Source organism: Anas platyrhynchos, chromosome 4 (assembly GCF_047663525.1).
Source record: "Anas platyrhynchos isolate ZD024472 breed Pekin duck chromosome 4, IASCAAS_PekinDuck_T2T, whole genome shotgun sequence".
Taxonomy (NCBI): Eukaryota; Metazoa; Chordata; class Aves; order Anseriformes; family Anatidae; genus Anas; species Anas platyrhynchos.
In genome coordinates, this window is record NC_092590.1 from 46893746 (window position 1) to 46908917 (window position 15172).

The 15172-nt window shown below is 39.1% G+C and overlaps 1 protein-coding gene across 12 annotated transcripts in view; it reads left to right on the forward strand.

Moving 5' to 3' along the window:
* The window catches only part of TNIP3 (TNFAIP3 interacting protein 3), a 69959-nt gene that overhangs the window by 43297 nt on the left and 11490 nt on the right, over nt 1-15172 (forward strand). For 11 of the 12 annotated variants that reach the window (XM_072037485.1, XM_072037487.1, XM_072037486.1 and 8 more), the window contains 7 exons: nt 771-836; nt 2202-2333; nt 5553-5681; nt 8627-8743; nt 11459-11584; nt 13049-13102; nt 14401-14559. In XM_072037485.1, the coding sequence (XP_071893586.1) occupies nt 771-836; nt 2202-2333; nt 5553-5681; nt 8627-8743; nt 11459-11584; nt 13049-13102; nt 14401-14559 (783 nt within the window). The remainder of the gene's footprint in view (nt 1-770; nt 837-2201; nt 2334-5552; nt 5682-8626; nt 8744-11458; nt 11585-13048; nt 13103-14400; nt 14560-15172) is intronic. The other variant, XM_072037492.1, reaches the window with a different exon arrangement.

Consider the following 15172-nt stretch of genomic DNA (forward strand, 5'->3'; position numbering starts at 1 on the left):
AAACTATTCTATTTCTGAGCATCCTAAAGAGTCAACATGCATCCTACAAATCAAAGTACTTCTGGGAAACCTATTTGGCCTTCTCCGATAAAAATGCACACACACTGACTTCACTCATACCAATTTTATGCATGGTGCTTGCCAGTCTTCCCTGTTTTGCATGCATACGTTTGCTCAGTTTAGTGGTACTGAAAAAGGCAAGCAGGGTTTGCACCCAGCTGTAATTGCAGTTGATAGGCGTCTTCAATTCATTGTTTTGAAGCTGGTGACCTTCTAATTGCAAATATGCTTATGTAACTGAAAGCAAATTAACAAAATTGTCCTTAGCCATTTAGGAATTACAGTTTGGGATTTGTACAGTGTTGCAAATGATTCACCTATAGTTTATTTTATATTTGCATCTTTCCTGAATGTTACTTCCTGAACATTCATCTGCCTTAGCTGAAATAACAAAGAAATGGCAGATGAGCCATAAAGCTCACTGGATTTCATGTTTACTTATTCTTGAAAGGGACTGTCCAGATAACAAAGAGGTTGTGAACACTCATAGCTCGAGAATAGGTCTCTTATATATATATAAGATTATATATATTATATATATATAAAATATATATTATATATATGATATATGTTATATATAAATAAATAATATATATTATTTTATATAAATATATATATATTATATTATATATATATTTTTATATATATATATATAGGTCTCGACATTGTTGAAATGAGGGTTATTTACTGCTTCTTCCTGATAATTACAGCTTCTGGAGGTGAACAAACAATGGGATCATCAGTTTAGAGCTATGAAACAACTTTATGAAGAACAGGTAACAATGTTAACTGCTTCTATTGGAATATGAATGCTGTCTGCTGCTGCTTAAATCCGTGCTTAAAACCAACCAGCTGTAGCTGCAGTAGTAGTATCTTTGAGTGGGCATGTGGGCACAATCATCATATTTACTTTGTATTTTGTCTTTCACTTACAGAGGTAAAATACCTAAATGAAATAAAATCACATTACATAAAAGTGAAGCTTACGTATTTGCAATCTTCAGTGAGACAAATAACAAGAGAACAGACAAGCAAGCTTTGTCTAAATTAGTAGGGAACCATGGGCTGGACATGACAGCAGAGGTGTTCATGCCTTCCACAAGGTCACACTTCAGAGCAGAATGACCTGAAAATTATCCTGCAGTGTCTGGTGTGTCCAGCCACTGACTCACTTTGCCACACGTCTATTGGTTCTTGTCCCATCTTTTGTGGTAATTTTCACTCTGGATTAGGAAGCCTAGAAAGTCACCAGGGCTCCCTGTAATGGGGGAGTGCTCAGGTAAATCTTCCATGAATGCCACCTTCTGTAAGAAGAGAGACTTTTTACCTTTGAGAAACTGCTCTGTACAAAAATATTAATTATATATTAAAATATTCATAATATAAAAAGTAAATGGTAAATAAATACTTACCTATTTATATTTTTATTTATTTTTGACAAGATGCCATTGTCATAGCTTTCATTCCTTGCTTGCAGCTCTGTGGCATATTAGCTGCAGACATTATAATCAACTGCCTAGCAAAGCTAGCCGCTTAAAATATTTCTCGGTATTCTAAAAATTAAGTTGGTTCATAAACTGACACTTCTCTTATTTCCTTCTATGAAAAGGAAGTTTGCCAAGTGACCTCATGTGCTTATCAGGAAAATTTTCTCTAATATCTTCCAGTAAGTTTTACTGAGATCTGGATCATTTCTTCCTTGACTTTTTTGTGCAAAGAGAATTCAAATGTCTCTTCCTCATTTAATATAGGACAGTTTTATGCCTCTGGCTAGATTGCTTTGGAAGTATACTAGTGCCGAGGCAGTCCGTGTTGCAAAGGGAAAGGAAAAGAACATTAAAAATGGAGAATTCATATGCAGAAACAGTCCCACGGTAGCAGTGCTCTGGCAGCAAAATCAGTGCTAGAGCCAACTGAGGTAACACCATGAGAAAAACTACCCTAAATCATTAAGAGTCTCCCCTGCAAACAGAGCAGCAGGGCTTGGGGGGAGGAGTAAGTGGTTGGGCACTTTGCACCCAACCAGATCCACGCCTTTACGCTAATCTGCTGAGAGTTGAAAGGATTTGGAGGCACCTTTGGGGTGCTGTGCCTTTCTGGATGCACAGACAGCCCACCATGGTATATTATTTGCTTTTCAGCTGGCAGAAATGAAGACAAAACTGGACATGTCAGAGAGGAGAGTCAGTGAGCTGGAGGAAGAGAGACATCGACATCCTCCAGAAAAGGAGAGGCTGCAAGTCCTGGGCAGAGACAGGCTGTCACAGGAAATGGTAGGAGGGTGCGCTGTCACCCAGTGTCTTTCCTCTCTCTTCTACTAAGCGCACACCATGGGGTGTTGCAGACCCTGTAGGTGGTGGTGCTCATCAATATTGTACCCAAGGCAGTGGCTGATCTTCTCTTTGATCAGAGAACTATGCATTGTGAGGCAGTCATTTCTGTATAAATTGTCAGACCACACAGCAGTAGTGTCTGTGAGAAGGAATAAAGAGCAGATTGATGTGCATAGCTTAGATATTTTCTTCCTGAGTGTTCTTTTTAGAGTGAATTTCTTTGTGTCCAGAGAAAGAAAATGCTACCGCAATTTTAAATGGAAAAGCTGCAGATATCACATAAAATGCTCAACAATAAAAAGTCAGATCCCTGAAGCTAAATTCCCACCAAAGTAAACCCACCAACCAAAGTAATCAGCAACTTTATACCAAATATGCAGAAAAGGTTGTCTTTGCCCCATCTGTCAAGCATCAGAGAGTAAGCAGTAACTATTCTCATTCTGTTTCATGGTAACACAGCTTCGTAACCTCTTATAAGAGCTTCTGACTGCAGCTCTAACAGCTGAAGGCAAGGTTCTCCTTTCTCATGGGAAACTTGATAATGTGAAACAAACCTGAAGACAAGTGGCAATCACATCACTTCTATTATCAGATAAAAAATATGATAGCTGTTGTAGGAAAAAAGCTTTTATTTTCATAGGCTGAACATTTGTCTTACTTGCTTAACTATTACAACATGGGTAAACATGTGCTTGGTTTCCAACCCATAGGCCCATTTACATGCTTCAAAGCAAACTGTGTCATTATGAACTTGTTTAATCACTGCCTGTATTTGCCCTGAGTATACAGTCAATGATAGACAATCCATCTTCCTGTTCGTATTACTAAGATGTTTACTGTCAACCTTTTTAATAAATGATAGCTGTGAAAAATTGCTAACTCTTTGGAAAGGTAACAATGAGCAGTACACTCTCAAATTGTTTTTGTGCATATGTGAATAATGAACAAGGTAACTATATACTCTAAAAATCTCTTGCGGAGGTGGGTCAACCCACCTGGCATACCAACTTTAGAACAGCAATTTCTCTAAAAATTATATGGCAGCCACTATGTGCTTCTATTTCTTTTGAACTTCTTTACCTGTTGGATACCCTGCAGGGATGCAGGAGATCTACACCTTTGCAGATGTAGCTGCTAAAAGTAGAGAATTTTGAATGAGCATCATAAATTATAATATCCACATCAAGTTATGCTGTGCTGCCCATGGGGCTAGGTGAAGAAAAAGCAGTTCCAAGGGACAATTAAGCAACATTCTTTTTATTTTTTATTTTTATTTTTTAATGTTCTTCACTCCCTATAGCCATGGAGCTGGCATAGGCTGCAGAAGGTTGTTGCCAGGTCAGAGTAATAAGGTGTTTGTTTTCTAATTGCTTATCTAATCCAGCAGCCTGACAGGACCTTTTAAATTTATTTATTCAGAGTAGCTTCCCTGAGCCATATGGGAAAACGAGCAACAGCAAACAATCTCTGTCTGATGGAGCTAATTTTCTTTTTTGGTGCATCTGAAGGTATGACTGTCACACTGACAATGTTGGGAATTAAAAGTTAATCTGTTCGCATGTCCTCCATGGCCCACAGATGAAAACTGACAGTTTTGGAGATTTAAATTATTTTGTTCTCTCTGCACTCAACTGTGTGCCTGTAGATGGTAATCAAAGACTTATGGCAAAGGAGCCATAAAACCTAAGATTAAGTGTTGAGTAAGAAGCAACAAGACTAAGAATTCAGATGGTTCAAAAACCCAAACAAACTGTGTTTGGGTTAATTATAAATGTTTGTATTCCCCAAGCTGTCAGCTTTGGAGAAGGAGAATGTGTGCTAGGAGAGAGGAAAAGGGGATGGAAAAGAGTAGAATAAAGCTAAAAACCTACAAGGATTTTAGTTTTTTTTTTTTTCTTTTTTTTTCTTTTTTTTTAATATATTCAAGCATACAGAGACATGCCAACTTGAGTTAAATCCCGAGTGAGTTCCTTATAGAAATGTTCCAAGTAGCCTAGAACAAAGGATAATAAGGCTACCTTCTGCATATGGGACAGTTTCTCAGGGGTGTTTTTCAGTGGCTTGATGTGGACACAGTGATTCACTTCTCATGAGCCCAGAGAGAAAATAGCTAGTAGCTGGCTGCACAGAGATAGGGCTACTGCACAAAAAGATAGCATGTGTATGGTGTCATGTGTGTGTGATTGTTGGATCTCATTTCTTTATCACATAAAGCAGCTGCAGAGGAATATTTGAAGTTTTTTTTGTTGTTGTTGTAGAGCAGTCACTCTGTTTCAAATGTCTGAACAGCTTTCTCTAAGACAGTTTGACAAAAGTAAGCTAGCTAGGAATGCATTACCCTGGAGAGAAAGGAGGGAAGCTTACACAATGCCAGTTACTTCAGGCTCTGATCTGAATCTTAGCTCCCCTCATTGTAAGTTGAAAATAGCTGTGCTGAAAGCAATAGGAGAAGTGAATCAAACTTAATTTTGCAAATCTGTCCTACTAATTAGTATAATAACATCTTGAAAGACTTGATAAGTCCTGTTACAAATACGGATATCTTCATGGTGGTTTGCTGGGATGGAAGCAGTGTAGGCACACACACTAAGAAGGGTCGAGCTCAAAACACCAACTGTGATGAGGTTAAAAAAAAATAAAATAAAATGTGGGTTTCTAAGCCTCAGTTGGCAGCTTGGTAATTCTTGAGCAAGCTGAGGCCTGCCTCTTGAGTAGTGGGAAAAGCCCTCACACTGTAAGATACAGAGATATGGTTTTGTCTCCGATGTTGTATGATACTCAGGGTGGCTGGGACTCCACCTGCTTATAGCCCTGACCTTGCATTGAGTGGATGAGACCAAGGCAGGGTTGAGATGGTCATTTGTATGCTACCATTTGCTTTGGCCTGCCAGCTTTTTCATGCCTTTATGCAACTGCAGATCATGGAGAGCAGGAATTTATTCTGGTATGTTGCCTCTATCTCATCATATGGTGAGTGGTCAAAACAATTTCAACAAACTTTATCATATCTGGGTTTTACTAACCATCCGTCTTCCTGTTGCTTTCCTTCCCAGCTGTGTTTGGGACACCAAAAATTCAGCACATCTGCCAGGCAGCAGATACTTGAAAATTGTTTTGAAAAATGGTTCCATCTGCATTTCTCTGTATTTTGCATCCCAGAAAGAAACAAAGGTTCTCAGTGAAGTCCTGCACGACATGAAGGAAGAGAACAAGCTGCTGAAGCAGAAGAATGCCTCAATGATAAGAAAACAAGAACACTATGAGTGTGAAATAAGTCGTCTTAATAAGGTATGAGCAAGAGTTGAGCCAGTGACTAGGACTTCTCACTTTAATTCTAGGGTCTCTGATGTTAAGCACTAACACTACCTGCTGACTTTATTTTCAATCCTTTGGTGAGCAATCTGTCTATTAGCAAACTAATGGTCACTGTTAATCCATAGATCATGGATTCAGAGAGCTGGGGAAAGGAACAAGAACTGAATTTAGCTAACACCTGTTCATGCTGCTCTTGGCAGGTTGGAGGGTTTGCACTGTAAAGAAGAAAGTTAAGAAAATCTTTGGCTTCTTCTGTGAAAATTCTCTGTCATAATTATATTCTTTCTAGGTTTCCCCTCCTTAAAACAAAAGGGAAATGGGAAATGGCACAAAGCTGTTTTCATGTGCTTCCAGTGGAACACTGTGATAAAAAAATTCAGACAGTTAAAAAACTGTTGTTTTACATATGTTCTGTCTGAGAATGGATTCTCTTCACAGGACATATGCTCCAGTCTTCTTATATGCATGCATGCATACATACACGACTGTGTATATGTATTTGTATGTGTGCGTGTGTATTTCATTGAGGAAATTGCCATAAAATAGCTCAGGGGATTTTTTTTTTTTTAAACTGAGGGAAAGTAATAAATGCAACTTTGTTTAATCAAAAGATCACATAAAGCAGTGGGTGTTTTCTAACAATTCTGTACTTCATGGTGAACCACAAACGCTTCCTGAGGAAATGCACTGCAATAACCATTGCTGTGTATCTTTAAGTGAAGCATAAATTGGAGGACCAGAATGTGTGAAAGTCAGGGCAAAAAAGTAATGTTGCCATATTAAAATATCTGACAATTTATGATCTTTAGCTCATTCTGAAATGCATTGACAAGACTTGCTCAAAACCTTTTCTGACTTTCATTACAGATCTTGCTTGTATTTTATTTTATTTTTAGAATCTTACAATGTTGTTGGAACTAAGGTGTAGGTAAATAAACCATAGTTTTAAATGAAACATCAGTTTTATGCAACATAGTTTCTCACACGACTGATGCTTTACTGATTTCCTGTGTAATTGCATCCGTCAGATCTCATGAACGCATGTAGTACTGTGACCTTTTAAGTCTAGTACCTCTGCTATTGTAGTTTCAGTGACTTCAAGTGCTTACAAATTTTTCTAAATCAGACTTCTACCTTAAAAATACTTTAAGCTCCTTATGTGTTACTTCTGTTGGAAGGCTGTTCTGGAGATGAAACCCTTCTTTCATTAGACACTTTCATCCATTTCAGTTGGGCTGAATTTATTCAGGCCAGATGATTTTTTTTTTTTTTTTAATGGTAGTAGTATCTGCTAACAAATCTGGTTCACTCCTGCTGTTACCCTTGCTCTTTTCCCAAATCAACATGAAGCAATCATATTTTCATTACCAGGCAGTAGTTAAGCTGAACTAAGGTTTTTGTTCCCTTAAATATATAACAGTGCTTGCTAATACGCGTGATTTTGCATCTCAGTCATTTTAAGCTACTTAGTTCCCAGTTTATGGAAGATATAAGTACTGTTTTTTAAATACATTAACCTGTTTGCTTCCAGCTTCATTCAGCATAGATCTGGTTTTCCAAAGTACCCAAAATGTAGATCTGATCCTACTTTGATGTTTGCTATATGAAAGTGTTGCAATAGTTTGAAATTTCTCTCACAAATTTCTCTCTGACTTAATTGATAACTTTGCTGCAGCGCCATCTCAGTTCATATAAGTTCATATTGTAAAAGAGATTAGCAGTGGCTGGAAGGGACAAAAAGAAGATTAGTCAGTGAGCTATGTGTCCACATCCTCCCATATTTAGGTATAACCTTATTCACATATAACATGGAATACAATCTTCGCCAGTAGTATACCTCTTCTGCACTGTTCTTAGGGACAGTAGCTCATCAGATAAAAGGCCTCCCTTTCTCTTCTGCATTCCTTGTTGGAAGTGCTATTTTTCCCCCTTTTCTATACTTCATGGAAGATGAAGTCCACAACACTAATCCTTGGGTTTCTTAGGTGCTCTTTTTTCCTGCTCGTCTTCTTCCCCTTCTCCCTTTTCCCTTTCCAAGTTATTTTCTCCCTTCTCTTACAACACGAGTGGTGCATGGCCAGTCAGGGGGATCTGGGGACCACTAGCAAGAAGAGAACCTTCTAAAGTGGAGGAAATTAGCTGAGTCCGTATGTTCCGTGGGAGATGCAGAAAAGCACTGAAATTGAAATGTGAGCGTTCGTGGTAGAGTAAATAAGAAATGTGTAAGTGTGGTTATAGACAGAAAGTGGTAAGAATGATTTAAGAACTATTCCAGTCCAAGGGACAGCTGTGGAACACTATTAAATAAATAAAATCTGCAAAGAAATGTAGAAGAATTTGAAAAATAGTACAAGAGCATTCTCAGCGTAGTGTGTGTATACATGACTCCCTCTAGTGACAAGTTGTAGAGACTACATAACTTCGTCTCGATGTGAATATTCACTTTGGTTCCAGCTGAAGAAATTTGTGCTCCTGGTGCAAAAAGTGTTTGTCTGACTTTACTACAGGAACATTTATAGGCATAGTCGAGTGCTACTTTAACGTTATTGTGTTGTTTCATCTTTTGACACTGGTCTTGGTTTTCTCAAATTCTGATTTGCACAGGGAAAATGGGATTTCTGAATGAGATTTGCAGCTGTGATTTCCACAGCTAGTTGTTGGTTATAGATTAAGTAAAAACACAGTCTTCTAAACTACACCATCTCAAATTCATGGATCTAGTGTGGGCGCTTTGAGAATTTGGACTTAGGCATACATAAATGTTATTCACAATATTCACTGTATATAATTGAAACAACTGCAAATGAATGAAAAAAGGTCTGTGACTCTACTTAAGGAGAAAACTTTATAATGATGTAAAGTAAATCTTTCTGATGTGGTGGATCTCAGTACAGTAGCTATGATGCTTTATGTTGCAGGCCCTTAAGGATGTGTTGCAAAAGAAGCACCAATCTGTTCCTGGGACTCCTTCAGAGGGGGTTGACAAGAACAGCCTCGAGGACATGAGAACCCAACTTGAAGTTCTCCAGCAGCAGGTGAGAATGGCTGGAAGCAAGCCTGCCTTGAATTTCATGCCATACGATTTTGCCTTCTCTCCCAAGAACAGTGCCTGGCTGACTTGCTATATAGTACTTTTGAACGGAAGAGTTGTAGTCCATTCAAATTGGTGTTTCCTAAGATGCTGTCATCACAGCAGTGTCCATAAAGTGAAATTCAGTCCTTGCGAAAGACTGGAGCAAGCTCTTGTGTAGGGTTTCAAGCTGCAGAATGGTTCTTGTGATTTTTGGAGGCGTCCTGCCAGCTCCCTGCTAGGGACTGAATTTCCTCCAGAGAGAATGCCAAACTTCATGAGTTACTGACGAATTTGTTGCTTGTATCTTCTGCTCCTTATATCGTAGAAGTTGAAAGTTTAATGAATTGTCTAGAGAATGCTGGTCTTGGGAAATTAGAGTGTTGGTATTGTAGTTGTTCAAAGTGTGGTATGAGACTTTTGAATCTATAACCTGCATACCAATCACTACAGAGAATTATTTTTTTTAATCTTCATTTTGAGCAATTCAAGTGCTTTGTGCACTCTGCATATGAGAGAATATGTTTAAAAGCATGATACTTCTCAGATAATCTAACAATTTTGGTCTGTCATCCTGGACAGTGTTAGGGCTAACATTATTGACACACAAATGGATGTGATCAGAATGGGAATTTTATTCAATGGGAATAAAATACTTGTTTCTGTCACGTTTGACAGCAGAGCCAGATTTTGCTCTCTAATGTAATGCTTGCCACATGCTGGAGAATAAAATCCTGCACTTGATTGTACAGTAATGAGTTATTTCATTCTACACAATAAAATAGAGTAAACCCTTTTTCTTTCTTTCTTTTTTTTTTTTTTTTTTCTTCAGAATTCTCATGGGGCAACCATTTTATGAGTATATTTCTCTAGTTGTATAAATCAGTGCAGTGAGTCCAAACTTCCTTCTGCACGAAATGGAGCAGAAAGCTCTAACTGTATGGAGGAGGGGCCCCTGGGACACACAATATGACAGAGCCTCACCAGAGCTTGGCTGTCACCAGGCCATCCCTGGCTACTATAGAAAAGTTAAAGGCATTAATTGCTTCGGAGATGTCCCCCTATTTCTCAGGACAAGAGAATGTAATGACAAAGCTGTGACAGAGTTTGCTCCCTTGCAGCTTCAACAAATTGTACAGGTGGGGAGCAGTAGGGAGGTGAGGTAGGAGAGAAGAAATGAGGAAACTCTAATAAAGAGGTGCATGTAGGTGGACAGAGGTACAAGAGAGCTACATGTCTGCAAACGACAGCTTTGCCGCTATTTTGGAGGGTCAGTAGTGCTCGTGCCTCCTTCAGGCACAGGCTGTAAGCAGAGATCCACGCGGCCACACAGAAAGCCTTTGTTCATTTTACACTCTGTTATTCGGGGAGGGGGTTATATCTAGTGCAGGACCGTCAGATCCAAAAAAACCTTGCAAAAATCAGCTGCAACAGGCAGGTAGTGAAAATTTATAGAGCCCTGTGTTTACTTCTTTTTTCTTTCCCTGAGGTATTAATGTTTCTTTATTTCTCCTGTGTAGTCATAATACTGCTGCCAGCAAAAAAAAAAAAAAAAAAAAAAAAAAAAGAAAAAGAAAAGCTGTGTCTATGCTAGGGGCAGAGCATGAGACACAGCAACCAAATTCTTTGACAGTAGATTGTCAGCAGGCTTTAGTGACCAACTGAAAGGACTCCTGAAAGCTTTGGTGATAGTTCCCACTCCAGTGTGCTTTTGCTGTTATAGAATAATAGAACCATTAAGGTTGGGAAAGACCTCTAAGACCATCTAATCCAACCTTATCTGTCATTGAAAGTGCCACCGACCTTCAGCTTCATACCAGGTGGATGCCTGCCCATTAGTTGAAGAACTATGGGTTTCTTTCCACAGTGTTTCAGCCAAGGTGTAAACTTCTTGACTGTCCTGACTAGTTCAAGTTTTCTAGTCATAAGTATATCACGATGGCTCTAAATACTGTCACTTACTCTTCACAGATTAATCCTTTGGGCTACACTCTTGTTAGAGAGTTAGAGCAGCAGAAAAGGTAAATCTGCAGGCAACTGCAAAGGCATAAAGCAAGGTAGGCTCAAGGCTAAGCTTGTCATGTGGTATTCAGTGGGCTATGAAAAAGGCAGGATGTTCTTTGATCACAGTTGCTCATCGTTAGGTTGGATAAAATGATAATCTTCTGTCAGACAGTGTGATAGACGTCATTTTTTTGTGCTGTGTGAGCACCTCCGGTCTCCACCAGAATGCTAACTGCTTGCATCTGAGATACTGGAGAGATTAAAAGATGTTTGCAATTGAAAACTGGAAAAAAAAAATCATAAAATGTTTGCCCTACTACTGTTTATCCCTTAAAAAGATCCACGTCTTTAGTATTTTGTATCTTATTTATAATTGTTAAAATGGATATTCCCCAGTAAGCCTTTTAATTATGACTATCTACAAACAGTGAAGCTGTGGACTGTTTCAGTTGATGTGCCACTGTGGAATTGTCATTTTGTATTGTTCATTTAAAAAAAAAAAAAAAAAAAAAGAAAAATAGCGAGGGAAAATCTTTTGGTTGCAGGACTGTAAAGAGGGATCCTTTTGGAATGCATCCCACTGCTTGGCCATTGTTTAAAAAGCAACCATATAACAAAGTGGATTAAAATTTCTGTTGTGGCTCTGCTGAAATTCACATAGTCATAATGATTGCAGGTACAAATATATGAAGAAGACTTCAGAAAGGAGCGATCTGACAGAGAAAGACTTAATGAGGAGAAAGAAGCATTGCAGAAGATTAACGAGAGATTACAGTCTCAACTGAATAAACTAAACTCTCAGGTATGAGTCAAAAGAAAGTCACTATTGCCAGCACATGTGTATTTTATTTTTATTTTCTCACTCTCCACACAATCCAAGGCTTTCTGGCTTCCATTAATTGACATTGGATTTTATGTGAGGTCACCACCTGGGATGAAATCATTCTGAAGTAATGCAGTAAGAAGATGAGAAATGATTAGAGACAACTTCCAAATTAAGTAGATGAAGGGAGTGTTTATTGCAAGAACTCTTCAAACATATCTTAAAATACAAGGGGGGAATCAAAAACAAATCCAGAGGACTCTTGATTGTTTCACTGGCACTTGATATGAGAGTTGTAACATCAAACCAGCTTTTGAAATAAAAAGCGTCTGTAATGAATCCTGACCTCTGCTATGGAATTACAGAGCAATATTAATATCACTGAGGAAAAAAAAAGTCTCCATCCAAATTAGCTGAGCAGCCTCTGGAATAATTTCTTGTTGCAACATCCTTTTTATCTCTTCAGAGTAGTGTCAGTATTCTGTTCACAGACATTCAGGAAGCCAAAGCAAAGTCATGGCATGCAAAATTTTGAGCTTTCTCAACTCCCTTTAAAAGTTATGAAATTTTGAGGTTTCCTGTCTTGACAGAGTTGTGCAATGTTTTAAAAGAATGGCTGATTACCAAAATGTTCTGTGATGATTTATTGTTCTCCCCAACTTTGTTTTGAAACAGAAACTGCGGTATTGCCTTATTTTCAGCCAAGCCATTCATCAATACTAGTAAGATCTTGCAATAGAGTGAGAGACAAGGTGCTGTCCAGTGTTCCTCACTGCCACCAGCTTCAGTTGTAGAGGAGCACAGGTTGGGCATCTTGACTGATGCTAGGGCACTGCTGCAGTTGGGCCTGAGGCTAACCTGTGCTTTTGTAGGTGCTTGGAAGCATTCCATGCAGGTGTAAAAAACAAACAAACAAAATGGCAGTGCCAGAGTGAATGCTGTGATTTGCCATTCAGGGCATCCCAGGCATGCAGAAATACCTCGGACAAATCTGCTATTTTGCATGCAATAACTTTTAGTTATCTTTCCCCTACCCACTAGCCCACTCCTGGTTGGTTCAATAAGGTGTGTCTGTGTGTAGGACACATCTGTAGATGTCTTTGTACTCCAAGACATCTTCTATATATTTTTGCTTCATCTAGAGACCATAGAAACCTAAACTTCTTGTATGGCCCTGACTGGTCAGTCAGTGGATGCTGTGAGAACCTCTCACAGCAGTGACAGTGAGCAGAGGGACTATAAATGGGGCTAACAGGCCTCTCCCACTCCTCCCCAGCCCCTCTGGACCAGGACCAGTGATTTATCTGCAGTGCATGCATACTGTGCGCCCTACAGGTGGTACAAGCTCTGTGTGATATGCCCCTGCATTGCAGTGACATTGCAGCTTTGGATGTGATTTTTAAGGGTTTGATTTATCAGGGTGAATATTTCATTTATTTTCAGATTAAGACCTGTGTGAAGGGAAAGGAAAAACTAGAAAAGCAGTTGCAGCAGCAGGTATGTTTCTGTTTACCTGTGTCTTGTTGTTGGATGTAAATGAAATGCTGGCCCTTGGGAGCAGTGAGGAACTATCTCAATTTCTTACGCTCCTGGTCGCTGCCTCTGCTTGTCAGCCACCAAAGCCAGTGGCATTAGATGTGACAGGAGGGGCTGAAGGGTTCAAGCTCTTTATGTTGGGAGAACGAGCACCTCCTTTCTTCCTCCTCTTACCCTCTTGGGAGGGAGGAAGGAGGGCACTTAATCTCACAACATAGAGATCTTGAACCCTTGCCAGAGGATTGGTGCTGTACATAACTGGCTATCATCTGCAGGACAGATGCTGGGACTTGCAGGTGTATTCTAGTTGACACAGGAGATGGAAACTAGTGGAGTAGTACCTGAGGCTCACCTATATACAGAGGATCAGTACCAGGCTTTAAGCTATCCTGTGTGTGTGTTCAGCTTCAGCTGCTGACCCAAATCTATTCCATGAGTTATCTGTGGCTATGGATGGATGAGAGAGACCAGTACAGTGTGAATTTGCAGTGCCTCAGATGTTCCACAGTATTTGGCCCTGCTCAATTCCTCCTTTTTCATTTAGCCTTTATCACAGGGAATTTCTGAGGCACTGGTACACACACAGGCAGCCGCTGCTGAGTAGTTGTGGCACTGGCAGCCTACACTTGGGAGCATCTTGTTTGTCTCTTCCTGCTTTGGGATGTGATTAAACAAGCTTATGAAGTACTTTAAATACAAGAGGAGCCATGCAGTGTATTTACTAGTTTATTTTCTTAAGTCAAATTATTTAGTTCTGACTCATCTTTCATTCCTCCTTGTTCTGTCCTTAGGCAAATTCCCATTAATTCTACTGGGATGCAGAAAGCCTAAGAAAAGGCACAACCGAATCTCAAGACCATAGACTTTGGTCCTTTACCAATATTATTTATTTTTCTTGTTATGCAAATGCCTGTCCACATGTAGGTCTGCTTCAAACCATTGAATGTTACTAATGTGTAATGAAGATCTCTTGAATATGGAAAGCATGCAGAAATATGCTTGCCACATATTGAAAAAAGATATTTTCTAACATAAAAGGTGTCAAGAATCTGGCATGAGAAAAGTCAAATTTCTTAAATGCTTTTAAAATTGTGAACAGTCTGAAGAAGCTAAACTGAAAGCATTGTTACTAATGCTGACAAAGGGGATTTTCTTCCCTGTTGCTTTTCACCAATGAATTTGTATGTGGATATTCTGTTGGTTGTCATATCCTGCTAGTAATGCATTTTTTTTTTCTTGCTTTGCTTAATTTTTGACAGACAAAAGACCTCCCGGTACAGTCTGAGAGACCCAGTTACCCACCTCCACTCTTTCTCTCCCCATGCGTTAATTATGGGAACTGTGGGTTGGTCCTTCACTATCAAGATCCTCGAGTACATCCAATGTCTCGCAGGGCACACGAACAGCAGCAACACTCAGTAAGGTTCCCACCTTCTCCAGTTTCACAGGGGCACTGATTTTCTCACAGTGTGGTGACCACAGAAGAATTAACATGGTGCTATCACACTGTCCTCATCAGTTACTAAATCTGTTGTTCTTTTGGCTTGTTTTGGTGCCAGGTCAAGGTTTTTTACTGGTTTTAGAATTACCTCTAGATCTGAAAGAGCCTTTCTGTTCTCTGTACAGTCTCTCTTTCATGTTTGTCTTCCCCCAGATGCCGATTTTCTTTTATAAGCTTGTTCTTTTCTTTGCTGTTCCTGTGTCTTTGGTACTGAACTGCACACAGAGTGCTGCCATGTCTCAACTGAAGCATAACCCACTGAAATCTGTGCACAAAGGAAAAAATGCAGCAATTTAATATTTGGATGATAAATTATAATTTAAGTATATATTATTATATATTTTAAATTTATTTTGGCAAATACTGTTCATCTATAAAACCGCAAGAAGAAAAAGAGACTATACGTTTGTTTTCCATGATGCTTCTGGTCATTCTATAATTAAAAAAAAAAAAAAAGTTGTTCTATTGGATTCTTGTTGGTTTCTTAGATTAATTTACATACATGTAAATGCAGAGCCTTTTCTAGCTGG